This window comes from Pagrus major, chromosome 12 (assembly GCF_040436345.1).
Source record: "Pagrus major chromosome 12, Pma_NU_1.0".
NCBI classification, from domain to species: domain Eukaryota; kingdom Metazoa; phylum Chordata; class Actinopteri; order Spariformes; family Sparidae; genus Pagrus; species Pagrus major.
Genome location: NC_133226.1, coordinates 21402500 through 21416731, shown reverse-complemented (window position 1 = coordinate 21416731; position 14232 = coordinate 21402500). Strand labels below are relative to the sequence as shown.

General features: G+C 41.4%; 1 protein-coding gene across 1 annotated transcript; it reads right to left on the bottom strand.

The window, feature by feature from the left end:
- Positions 1-4387: 4387 nt before the first annotated feature.
- kcmf1 (potassium channel modulatory factor 1) lies at positions 4388-14232 on the bottom strand. The gene is made up of 7 exons (XM_073478581.1): positions 14025-14232; positions 11979-12146; positions 11610-11749; positions 8510-8611; positions 8203-8386; positions 7108-7402; positions 4388-6001 (listed from the first exon to the last, which is right to left on the bottom strand). Exons 1-7 carry the CDS (start codon positions 14038-14040, stop codon positions 5737-5739), a joined length of 1170 nt encoding a protein of 389 aa, XP_073334682.1. The 5' UTR covers positions 14041-14232; the 3' UTR covers positions 4388-5736.

Here is a 14232-nt window from a genome sequence, read left to right as displayed (position 1 = left end):
AGTGTAAATGTTACCAAAGGTTTTGGAATCGCTCCAGCAGTTCACCTCAGCACACAGCAGGGATCCAACGGCTGCATTGTAATCCCTTCGACTGTCAAAGTTACATCGACTAAAAGTGTTGTTATTGTAAGTGACTGACTATATCACAGAAATGATTCCGACAGACGTAGACCTTTTTAAGATCCTTTTGTAGCCAGAAACACGAGTCCCGCTCTGAAATCTCGCAAGAGGTGAGGTGTTGCAGGAAGACGATGATGGAAACGGGAGTCAGAGTTGGAGAGAGGAGACTGATTGGAGTTATTTCCAAAGTCATGGCTGAGTATTTAACTGATTTTGACAATCTAGCCGAGGCAACAGCTGCATCAACTCACCCTGCAAGATTTCAGAGCGACACCTCTCCTTGAACAACACTGTGTTTCTGGTTAACAAAAAGGATCTTTGTAAGGTGACCAGCGAGGCAGTTAGCCAGCTGGCTAGCTAGCTACCCTCGCAGGCACTTCGTGGAGATTCTCAACTCCGAAAAATGCTGGAGCATATTATCCATTCGCCATCTGTTTTCATAAAATGGCCCATATTTGAAATCTACACAGTTCATTGCTCGCGTAAAAAATTCTCAAAGGCAAAGTTAGTGATGAAATAGACTCCAAAACTGTAATTAAACTCCAGTGTGGTGCTTGAACGAACTGCTATCTGACAGTGAAACGCACTACATACTCAATTTCACATCATCGTTATTATGAATAGCGATCTCAAACACACTGTTACTCTTTAACAAAAGGTCTAATTCTGTAGGAACAGTTTCCGTCACGTTGTCTGACACTCTCAACTTTGACAGTTGCAGTTGCCCCAAAGAATTACATTGCAGCCTTTGCAGCTGTGTCACAGCTGTCTGCTGAGACGATCTACTGGACTGACTCCAAAACTTTTGGTAAGTATGAATCATTTACACACCATAGAGTCTTGGTTTAAAAATACTGGAATTGCCCTTTAATGCATCCTTGAAGTTTATTTTCCAAATTATCCTCGATAGTGTTGTTTCCTGAGATTAAAAAGAGGCTAAAATATTAAACTAAGTCTGGTGGTCCGAGTGTCTAGTACGAACTTCTGTATTAATCTTAAGCTTGATAATGAGTGTCATGTATTTCCATATAGAGGCATAAAGCAGTGCGCCTCTTTGCTGAGACAATAAGTTAAGTGCACTTTGTAGCGTAACTAACCCCCCCCCCTCCAACCCCAACCCCCCTAAATGCACAACCTGAGCGGCTGTGCTCAGCACTCTCCGCCTCGACCTCAACTGCACTTAATAACAAAACAAAAACATGTCGCCCGTGCTACGCCGGCCATGAACGAAGCAAAACTCTGACACACTGTCCTGGATAAAAATGTCCCTCTATGTTTTTATTACAGCGTTTGTCAGTTCTGTATAATAGTCACGTGTCTGCTGTACATAACTCGCTGTCCATTCTGTACAGTTCTGATATTTGTCTATATCAATAGTAGGCTATGTTTAATAGTATAATCTGTTTTAAAGCAGGTATCATGTCAAAACTGTGTGACATCTATTGAAGACAACGTGTTATGGGCCACTGGCAATACATACTATATGTAAATACGATTTTATTTGTGCTACATTGTATAATTTCTTTGTGCTCGTTCATGATACCAGTGAGAATACAATCCTTTTTTTTGGGCAACTTTTGATCTGCAGAGGACTTGATTTGAACAATGTGTTTTTTTTTCTCTGAAGAAAAAAAAAAGAAAAAGAAAAAAGATCTCCTCTGTCCTCTCCACTGTGATGGGGAGCTTACACAGAGGCTGTTTGAGAAGCTGTCTGTCTGCAGGAGGACCATAGACTCTGGATTTGATTTGAAAAAACAAACAAAAAAAACAAACACATCAGGATCTCTCCTCGCTGACAGGCGCCCCCCAGCAGACGTGTGGCCGAGCGGCGAGGAGGCCAAAGGTCGCCTCTCGGCCAGAACAACCCCACCACTCAACCTCTGACTGACTGTAGCCTATTTTGATCCTCTTTCAGATGAATAACTGTGACTTTGCATCATGAATAGTATATTATTTTGAATGTAATCTAGAAGGGTCGGGACCTTTTTTGAATGTAATCTATCTCGAGGGGAGGGGGGGTTAAGGATTTTTTTGTAAATATATGGTAAAAGAAAAAAAGATTACAGTTTTCATTCCTGTGCAGATAACAAATTTTACTTACTGTGTGAATACAAAGAGAGAGTGCGTATGTGTTTGTGTGTGTGTGCCTAATGTCGCCAAGATGGCTGACATCCGTATGCAAGAGTGTGTGTGTGTGTGTGTTTCAGAGCGTGTGTGTGTGTGTGTGTGTGTGCTCTCCTGGCAGATTTAATCCTGCTTTAATCAGCCAGTTCTATCAATCAATTCAATGCTTTGTGCATCATGTGAGTAGCTTATCCACAATTAATGGAAATGTTCCTTGTGATACTGTGCATTTAATAAAGGTGGTATGTCTTACAATACGCTCGTGTGCCCTCACGATCCTTCTTGTCTCGATATGCACGACTCAAAGGAAGCGTTCAGCGTTTTGGTAAATATGCTTGTATGCTTTCTTGCGCAGAGTGAAGTGCATATTTGAAAACATATTGAGCTCATAATATACACACATTGTTAAAGATAAAACCAGTGGTTCTCTCTGACAACTGTGGCAGGGTCCGCCAAATATAAACAAAGTAAAATAGTATGAAACTGTGTTGCCCTTTAAGGTCAATTTGTTTATTCAGCCATGAAAACAAAGAGAGTTTGTTTATTTAGCTTGTTTTAAAAAAAAAATCTGTCAATGAAGATCTTTCTCATCTGATTAAAATAACATCCCCAAAACTACATAATGCACCTTTAAATCATTCATAATTGTCCTGTTACAAGGTGCCAGAGCGTCTGTACTGACCTGGATATGAGACTCACTTTTAATCTTAAATCTTTTCCTTTGTCTTTTGTTGTCATTGGTTTGATTGGGGGACCCCTCGTGCCCCCAGACATTTTCACATTTTATGAGCTTGATTTATATTTTTTTAAAAAGCATAGTATTTTATTGTGTGCAAAAATCTTAATCTGTGACGTAATCAGTAATTAAAGGTGTCAAATAAATGTATTGGTAGATAATCAGTCGATAATCTATTTTTCTTTTCTTGCAGTTGGCCTTGTTGGGTTATTATACAATATATGGCCTCCAACCAGATATACTATAATAACCCTGTGTTGCATAATGACTAATAAATGACCTTGTACATCTTATAGGACTGACCGCTCCAGTCAGCCAGCTACTGACCCGTTAACTTGTCCTGTGGAGGCTTTAGACAGTCTGAGCACCACGCAGACTGTCTGTTAAGGTGTGATAGACATTTAATCTGTTTCTCCATTGCTTTTGGTGGTGGGCTACTTTAAAAAGAATCCAACATGTGTCATGAAAGGTATCCCGCAGGCACCATTTGTTTCTAACAATAACTACTGAGGAGTGACACGGACAGCTGCCCTAAATGGCCTCAGACAGACAGACAGACACACACACACACACACACACACAGGACTGACCAATGCAAACAGCTTCTTAGATGCTCTTGGCAAAGTATATTGTCACAGTTTTTACACATAAACTGAGGGATTCTTATCCTGCATGGTGTGTAACCTACCTGTTTTTTGTTTTGTAATGTTATTGGTGAGAAGCTCCTCTCCACACTCAGTTGCTGAGTCAATCCATCAAGGTCGTCCTCCTCAACAGATTTACCTCATGTCTTTCATGAGTGGGGGGGTCACCTACTGCCCTCTGAGAGAGGCTTCAGTGTGTCTGCTCCAGGATTAAACACAACAACCCTCATTTTGTCTCTTATTCATTAAAAAAACAGCCCTGCAGGACTTAATACTGCGCATATGTGTACTTCAATGTTCTTGCTTTTCTGGTTTTATCTAACTGACTGCATGATGTGTCTTAGTGTCTAATTTCAGTCTGTAAATTGTTTTATTTATCTTGTTTTATCATTCAAGCCAAACTTTACCAACATTTTTAGGCATATAAATATTTGCTAAATGGCTTATGAGACACCATAATATAGTTTTAAACATATATTTTCATTAATGATTTGTTTATACGCCAGCCTCCGTTTATAGATTCCCACAGGAGGCGTTATGAATGTTGACAAATACATTGATAAACAATTGTATGGGCTCACAACTACATTATAGTGTAATTTGAGCTATTTATTCAATGTTTATATATTTATGAATGCTAAATACCGGGGCTTAAAAAGCCATTTTAGAGGCCGAGGAGCTGCAGGTGTTCTTTTAAGCCAGCCGAACACAAACATCTGTGGAGTCACAACAACGACACAAGGTGCAACGGTGTGATGGTCTCTTGGTTTCATCAAAAGCTGTGCGCAGTTTATATTTATTGTATTCTAAATTTACATTTTTAAAAAAAATGTCCGCCCATGTCTTAGAACCATTATGAAAGTTAACGCACAAGTTCAATATAGCACATCTCATTGTATTTTACATAGAGGGTAAAAGTATAGGCATGAAGGTGGCATGATTCATATCAAGGCTCAAAAGAATCAGAAAAACAAACATGAATAAATAGAAAGTGCTAACCTTAGCAGAAAAAAAAATAAGAATTTCTTCTCTTAAAAAACAAAACAAAACTGCAGTGTGGAAAGTCTCAAGCTCCTGTTACCCAGCAAAGAAATTAAAACAAGCCATCTAAAGCACGTGGACTGACGCTAAGCAGAGTGAATGCTAGTGTGAGAGAGAGCAATGGACATACTGTAGTTGGGCGTCTGTACTTATCTATAAATTATAAAGTATACTGTACCTAAACAGCTTATCACTACACATTAACAACTAGGAAAAACTCTTCTTCTGTTCCTAGTATTCATCTGATGCATGTGGTCGTAATCGACATATTCAGACAGAGAGAAAAGGCATTCTGGAGCTGAGAGACACACACAGCAGCATTTTCCTCAGAAGCTACTGCTGAACCCAATCGTTTTCTCATCATTCAAACGAAAACCTAACACAATATATTGTTAGAGTTCAAATTCTGCATGTCAGATTTGTACATTTCCAGTACTTATTTAACCATGTTTGAAAGAACCATTTAAGAACAGTTGAAAGCTTTGGGATATTTTTAAAAAAAGGGTTTTAATGACAAGGTCATTAAAAGTCATGCACGCTGCAAATAACTGCATGCAGTAGTTATGGTAACCCATCCAAGCACTTTTTATTTATTAATAGTCATAAACACACACAGCAGCTTCATCAGAGGAGCCTATGCCCTCTTGACTTTTGAATGTGGAGTATTTATACGGAGAGCCGTTTGCATGTCACAGGAAGCAAAGGTCTGCCACAGCTGCCTGTAACATTTACCTGATAAAGAAAAGTTATGTGGATTGATTATCAACTTCATATATATTTTATATATATTTATATATTTCTCTTCTCTCGCTCGCTCACTCAGTTGCTATTGCGCACTCGCACATTTATCCCACTTGCTCTCATTTATTTTTGTTTACAATGTAACAAAAATGGTGACAGGCCTGAAATTACAATCACCAACAAAAACAAAACAAAAAATAAAACAAAAAAAACAAACTCAGAAAATTGAGGAGGGAGAAAGGAGGGTGAGGCCAGGGAGGACTGCTGCTGTTTGCTGCCCATCACTGACAGTTGCAGCAGAGAGGACACAGTCTGCTTGATGCTCGGACATCAAAGAGGAGGCGGCGGAGGCTCCTTCCCCGTGGAGCTGCGCTCTCTGAGCTGGAGGTTCTCCAGCGCCACATCTAAAGGCATGATATCCACGCAGCCCATGGCTCCGAAGTCGGCGAAGTCTCGGCGCTCGTCCTCGTCGGAAGAGGAGCTCTCCTCGTGCATCAGCGTGGACAGAAGCAGCTCCTGGACAAACAGGCTGCGGTCTGCGCGCTCTCCTTCTAGAAACTGACGCTCTGCTTCGGACATCTTAGGTTCATTCAACCTGGGAGAAGAGGAAACATTAGATTTTAATATATTCAGATGATACACTTATTAGTTGCTTTTCCTTTTTTCTTTCTATTTCTATTGTATTCCCATAAATGTACCGTGTAAGCCTGCCTTCTTTTACTATTGCAGGTCACGTTAAAAGGGTGAGGGTGGTGATTTTCTTTACTTTTCTTATTGATAAAAAATCCAAAGAACAGATCAAATCCCATAATGAACTGATCCACAGACATGTATCGTCCGTTTACCCGTAGCCTGATAGTGTCTGCCTCTGTGGTCCACAGACTATTAAAAACACATTAGTGAACCACACTGTTTTACAGGCTGCTTCATTATGATGAACGTGGACATTGTGGTTTATTTTAAGTCAATCCCACAAACAACGTCCTATTGTTGTAAATCCTTGCTCGTGCACTGAAAATAGTCCCCAATGAATGCTCTACTGGAAACTACAGTTCACAGCTGTTTATGGAAATTATTCAGTCTTACATAAAAGAAGTGAGCACATATTTACAGCCTGTTGGAACCAAAGGGGCTTTTGGTCTTTGGATGGGATTTGTTGAGAATTACAAAAATTCAGACTATCGTCGACTGTCCTTTAAGCTCAACAGAGAAACTTACAAACAGAACTGTCACAAGATGAGCAGACTTTCCCGTCTCTAAGATCATTTTTTAACCCAATGACGACACGTCACAATGAAAGCACTTTGGCTTCGTATTATCCACTCTGTTTTTAATATAATTTTTCCAATACTGGGCCAATAACTTTGCCGTATGGTATATATTGTGCATCCCTAATTATCTTTAATATCACAATCCAAAACATTTCCATAATGGTAACTACACTCATAGAGGACAGAGCAAAGTTATGGTGCACAGGCATTTGGAGATAGGTGATGCGGGGAATATTCTTAAGATTATTTTTCGAACATCTTAGTTAATTGAAAACGCCTTAATAACGTCAATAAATAACCCAATCCTCTATCTGCATAAGCCTATCACAGATGTGCAAAAATCATCGATTTCCCAGTAAACATCATCTTTAATTGTGTTCACTAAGTGCTGTAAACCACACTGTGAAACCATCCAGCTGGCCACACTCACCGTGCTAATAGGAACTGGGAGTTGTGGGACGAGGATGAGGGATTGCTTTCACCCACAGTGGCAGTGTTGGCAGTTGCTGTGCTGGGTGGAGGGATGGTGGTGCCAGTGTTGCCTGGGTTGTTGCTGCGTCGTGTCGCGTGGCGTCCCGTCTCCACTTGCTGTCGTGCTGCCTGAGCCTGCTGTCGCTCCAACTGCAGTTGCATCTGGAGCTGCTGGAGCTGGGAGGCTGAAGGCCCTGACGAGTTGATTTGCCCCCCTGCTGCACGCCGCACACCTGACAGCTGAGACAATAACTCTGCAGGAGAGACAACAAAAACAGGCTTCACTGACGGCTGTTTCTAAATAAGTCAGGATTTAAAAAAACGACACTGTGGACGGTCGGAGAAAGACAGAAGAAAAGATTCATTTATTTATTAGACTTTGAACCATAACCCATTTAAAGAGATTATATAACCTGACTTTAAAAATATTCTAGACTATTAATATTAAATTCTGTCCTGGCAAACACAGATTAAATACAGTCACTGTTTTTAACATGTGAAGAAGTGCCAAATATTCATATGATTTCCACACAGACTTTACAAAACTGTCTTGACCCAGTAATTACAGGGTGACAACAAAAAAATGTGTAAAGTCGGACACGTCCATCTGTTTGCATGTATATTAACGACTCTGCTCGACACTTAAGGGACCAGTTTCCATGCAAAAAGCACTTTAGATTGAACCTCTTGTTTGACACTCTTTGTCATTTGCCACTGTAAAATATAGCTCTGATGTTAAACAGGTAGTTTGTAGCATTACTTATCATTACCGAGTAGTTTAATTAATAAAATAAATAAGAATGCTGGCAATACATATGTTACAAGTCATCTACGTTATAACAAAACATTTTAGCAATTTTGGCTTAAATTCACCAAAAGCAACTATGAAAAAGTGATGCTACAAATGGCTAAAAATGTTCATATTCATCTATAAAATGGATTCTGGTGGTATATAATTAGTTTCGGGACTGGTCAAAGATCCAACTCTTCCCATGTGGCAGTGATGAGCCTTCCGGTACACCAGTGAGTACATCAGTATACCTCCGATTCTCACCTGCGATTGGGTCCATTGCTTCTCTGTTACTCGGGGTGTAGGTGGAGCTCTGTGATGAGGAGGATGAAAGTCCCCCTGTGGAGCCGCTAGTAAAGTGCATATTTGTCCGTCGTGCTCTGGGACCGCCGAGTCCACGTCCAGGGTGAAACATCCTGCGTACGTGTCGAACACTGCTGGACTCATCGTACACAAGCACTGTTAAGGGTAAATGCCGTAATGTGACAGTATTTTTTTTTTTGTTATACACATTTCTATGTAAACACATATTCATGTAGACACTCAGTGTATGGAGACACAGAAAGGATATTAAATCTCTTGGCGCTCTGTGTTCAAGTGTGAGGTGAGCTGTAAAGTCATCTGTGACGTGGTTGGGGTCCCCTCCAGGCAGGGCAGCACATATTGGACAGATCTGAAATGAGAGAGAGGTTTCTGTTTGAGATCTTACAGTGAAACATCAGAGAAGTACCAAGCAGCACTGTCACTTTTTTAGAGTAACGTTTTACACCGACACTAAATGTCGTTAGTGTGCAGCGTTGTAACGAAAGGCAGGTCTGAGAGCAGCTATTGTTCAGGGCTATTTACATAAAATCCAATAAAGTCAGTTAAAACAGCTCCTACAACATTGTCACACTCACAAAGGAACGTAAAATTCAGCACAACATTGGAATTAAGCAAAACCAAGGCAGCAGAACCAGAGACGGGACATCTTGTAACTGCAACCCCGCCTTACTGTTTCACCGTGTTTGTTTTCGGCTGTTTCGGAAGTTGTGTTAAGTTTCTGCTGGTGAAAACTCAACATTTCCTGATTTTACTGCCCCATTGTAAATGCTTTTAAATAACTCAATAAATAGGGGAGTTTTATCATAAAGAATTTATCGGAAATGAAACGTGTTAATCACCAAATTAGGAGAGCTTTGTTCAGTAATACTGCAGGGAGGATGAGTAATTACAGCAGCAAGACAAGCGCTTTATCAGCTGAAAACACACCTTCAAGCAGGTAGTCCTGTTGTAATGGAAATGCAAAGCCCTGCCACACTGGTCTGATGTGCCGAGTCAGACAGGGTCAAACCGAGCCAACACATGTGCATGGAGAAGCCACAAACTGGACATTCAGGTGCATTGCTTAAGTTGCCTTCTGATTCTGATACTAGCCTCGAGCTGAGACAGCTTACAATCTTCTTACCAACTCCACAGCCCCCTCAACTTAGTAGTTTTCAGACCCAACGAACACCGACTCAAGTGACATCACTTGAGGCAATTCATCTACTTCATGTCGCTCTCTCTGGAGCAGACTTTGGTGCGTAGACTCAGTGTAGTTCCCCTTTAAGACTAAATGAATCATGAGTAATGCTTAATGTACCGATATATGAGCAGATGTACTAATTAATACACTGCACATGGGACAATCGGGACATGTTTTCTGGCTGAGCAATTTTGACTGAGGAATTCCTTAAAGAAGAAGTACAGCCCCTGGTCTCTCTGTGGAGGTAGTAGGATAACTGGTGTATATATAAATCGATGGATAAATGGATATAAATCCAGCAACACTCAACACAATAAAATCAACAAGTACTTCAATGACTGGACAGTTAGTTGATCAGTTGATTGACTGAAAATTAAATCAGCAAATATTTTGGTAGTGGGTCAGAAATACCAAACACTGCCTACTTACTTTGTCAGTCATGAAAGTAAACAAATAACTTTACGTTTTAGACTGTTGATGAAATCTGAATACATCGCTGTGGGCTGTGAGAAATTATGATGGGAATTTTTCATTGTTTCGTACATAAACAAGACAATTAATTGAGAAAATAAGTGTCAGATTAATCAAAAATTCAAATCAATTACGGCTCAAAATGAAACACATTGGAAAAAAGTTGTAAAGGCAGTGAACCCCATCCTGTATCAGATGTCAGCAGACACCACAGTGCAGACCACCAACCTTTATTCATACAGAATATTTCGCCACAAACGACCCCATTCAGGCTAATTACTACACATCACGTCGTTTTGTTCACACAGCCTGCATCACAGCACACAGACGCCAGTGCATCACATCCTCAACTGACATTCAGAAGCACAGCAGCAAGTTCAAGAAACACTTCCTCTCTCACAGCTGCTTTTTTACTTTTGGTTTGAGAAAAATTATCTACATTAAAAGAATGACATTGTTCTGTATTTCCTTAACTGTCAATGAATCCAATTAAAAAGGCCAAAACCATCAATCAACTGATCCTAGTAACAAGTCCTGTCTGTGTATCCAATCCTCTGTGCCATAGTGCTCTATTCTTGTCTAAAAAATATATGAATGAGAAGCATTGTTGCACTGGGTGGCATGTTTCTACGTTACGATGAACACGGCCACTGTACTCTATTTTGAGTCAATCCCACGTACAACATCCTGCTGCTGTAAATACTCATCACTGCATCTGTATTCATCCCATCGCTGTAAATAGTCCCAAACAAATGCACCGTTTATTGCTGCTTGAGTAAAATTTGCTGTTAACTACAGCAGCCAGCTGTTTTAGAAAGTTAAATTATATATTCATGATAAGTATTTAAAGATATACACCTTAGTATGAACACATGGCCTTGGGGCCAAGTGCAGACAGGTTTGGGAACACCAGCCTTATCCATCAAAGCCCCTCACTTTTAAGTAGTGACGCTCTCTCTGCTGTTGACTTTGCAACAAAATCCAACAAAACAGTCTTTTCACTGTAGCGACTTGGTTTCACTAACAGACCAATTGGGTCTACAAGGGTCTCTTTTTTTATCTACCACTGCTAGCGGAGCTGCAGTTGTCCCACAATCTACCTGCTAGCCAGTCAGGCAGTGTCAGAAGCAGCCTGACCCTCTGCGTTGCTTTGCTCAGATTATCAGCAGTGGACAACGCTTATAAAAATCCTGCACTGAAAACAAGTTATCCATAAATGTCCTCTGTGTTCTGGGAAGCAGTCTGAACTGTATTGATGCCGACAGACGAGAGTAAAAAAAAGTATAGCTCCATCATAACTTGCTAGCTAGCTAATGTGACATGTGTTACTGCTGATTTGTGCACGACAGTCCAGCATTTTAAAGTAGTTAAATGCTGCATGCTCCCTCTTTAATGGCATATGACGCCTGAAATTTAACTTAAGTCCGAAGGCAAGGTTACTGCACTTTGTGCTGCTCCATTAATATCAGTGCAGGCTGGCAGGATAGGAGCATGGTTGCTAATGTTAGCTAATGTAAATGGCCAGTATAAAGGAAACACTTTTCTACACTATCGATGACAACTGATGACTGATGATGTAACTCAAAAGTGCACTTGAAAACAAAGGTAGGGGTAAAATTGGAAATGGCATTGGGTCAGAATGACTGTTCAAAATCTGTAATCATGATCCCCTTAATGTGTGCAGGATACTCACCACCTCTGTGGAAGTCTCTGCATGTTCTGAGGTGACATGCTCCTGTAGGGACGTCTCTGTAAAGCCCATCTTGCCACAGTAAGGACATGTGAATGACTGGGGTTGCTCTACTGAAAAAGTGTCTCCTCCATAATACAGGTCTGCAAGAACACAGTAAACAGAGCAACCGTTATTGTAAATCAATACTTAGACTAATAACACAAATATAAGAGCCTCTGTACAAAGTTAAACTCAACAAATGACATGAATCAGGACTAAAAATACACTCAATGATTTGTAATCACACAGCAGGTGACAGTCAACTCATGAAATATGTAGCAATCATGGTGAGACAAAAGTATCTGTCTGGGCTTTCAGACAGCTCCTTACCATAGTCTACCCTGGTTAATATACACTGCATGGGGTGCTCTGTGGTGTGTCTTGTCGTCGTAGCTCCGCTCTCGTAGCACGATGCACACAGGTCGTAGTCGTAGCAAATTAAACACTTGAACCGCCTTCCTCTAAAGTTCCCTTTTAAACATGCATCGCAGCTCACACCTGCAACAGAGAAAAAGGGGAAAACGTAAAGTCAAACGAGCGGACTTGACAATAAAGTTACAAATTCCTTATAACTGCGTCTGCGAAGGCCGACTGTGAGAAAGCAATCTCTATCTGCGGGCCAGTCTCACTTACATGAGCATGTGTTTTGGAGTGGCACCAACCCACAAGTGCCAGCAATGAAGAACTCTGGCATTCCAGTAGGCAAAGTCTCAGAGAGACGCCACAAACACACAAAACAACTGAACGCTGTTTTCATTACAGCGTTTCTTACTCTTTAATAGCACTGTCCACACCTTCTCAGGTAGCATATGTGGATCTATATGAGCTGTATCGGTCAGGAGGGACAGGAGGTAGAGCTGAAACAAACTAAAGCACCGGACTAAATGTCAGCGATTTTCTATAATCTCCAAATAGATTATCACTATTGTTACAAATCCATATATCGAATATCGTTGCATCGTTCTGCTTTTTCTGCCCTTTGCTACATGATTACAGCGGAGATCTATTCAAGCACTGGCCGACTGCTCTGCAGACACAACCGGTTATTTTCTATGAGACATCATAGTTATATCATTATACACAATACTCCAACTTCTGACTCACTGACATTTCCTTTAAAGGGAAAAAAGCCTTGTTTGGTGAACGTTGGCTAGTATTAAGTATTTAGGGCATTTCCTTTGTTGAGACCGAGCTGACGCCTTGAAACCGAAAGCTTCAAAATATAAAAAGAGAAAATTGCCACAAAAAGTAACATTTATTAACCGAACCCAGGCCTGAACAAACAAATCAGCTGGCAGGTATCAGTGTTGATTAAAGGTTGGCTGCACCACAGCAGGGTGCACAGAGGTATTTATCCCCCCCTGAGTGATTTAAAGTGTGTGTGCCCTCCTCACGTGATCATACAACCCACTTCCACGAAAATAATTGAGTGTCTTCATCTCAAAAACTAGCCTGCCCACCAGGGAACAAGTTAACAAGTACCTCGTCGTCCTCCTTAAACCAAGCTACTTCAGTATCCCCACTCCTCGGCCCAGCTGGGGCTACCTGGCTGCACTGTGCTCCTGTTTGCATTACAGGACACCATAGCAACTTCTGAGGTGATCCAACATGACGACCCTCCTGTCTGGCCTGCTACAACTAAACATAATGTGGGGACTGAAGTGAGCCAAATTTACACCCTCCGTCTGGTTTGCTGTTGAAAACATACCGTAACATAACCCTAGCTAGCTAGTAGCTTGCCAGCTAGCTAACTTAGTGACTGGTTTATGGTCAGAGGCCTCAGACTTTCTGTCTTCTTCTTGATGACAGTGCATTCGCTAACAACATTAGGTTATGTGACCAGACGGGACAGTGTGGCGCTAACATTAGCATCGCGGGGCTCTTAAATCAGCACGCAATACAAAATATAAGCAAAATATTGTTAATAGCTAAACTCGGGCATACTGTTATGGTAGCGTACAACTAGTAGTGTTAGGAGAGTCAGCGTTTGTCAGCATTAAGTCGCAGCTACTGCAACGATTTCTTATGTTAGCATACATTAGCATGCTCGCTAGCCCTAGCTAACGTAAGGTAACGCAGTACCTAGCATGGGCTAACTGCTAAGCTCCGCAATGTTGCCGTATCATTGCGAGCAGGTTAAGAGAAGTTTCAACATCGTGCCTCAAATTAAGGCACACTAGCGATGTGCGTACACCGGAGCCGCAGATAGGAAATGCGTGTGTGTCGGGACAAGTCTGAAAACAAGCCGCGAAAAACGCAACACTCCCCCCCCCCCACTGACTTGAATAAGCACTTAGCGAAGCTAGCTAAGGGGAGCTAGCTGCTCAGGTAATGTAGCCACCGACCCAGGCGCCGTGGACCTGTTTATCAACTCACCCTCATGTCGGGACATCCTACAAACAGCGGCGCAGCCCCTCCTCGGGCTCCCCAGCGCGGTTAACGGGGAACGATACAGTCTTTGAGATACTAAACTGGAAGGAAAAAAACAGCCTTCACCCTCGCCTCTTTTTCGAGCAAGATGGATCCGACAGCAGCTTACAGTTTGTTCTGCTTCCCCTCCCAGAGTGTCACTTATCGCTGCGTG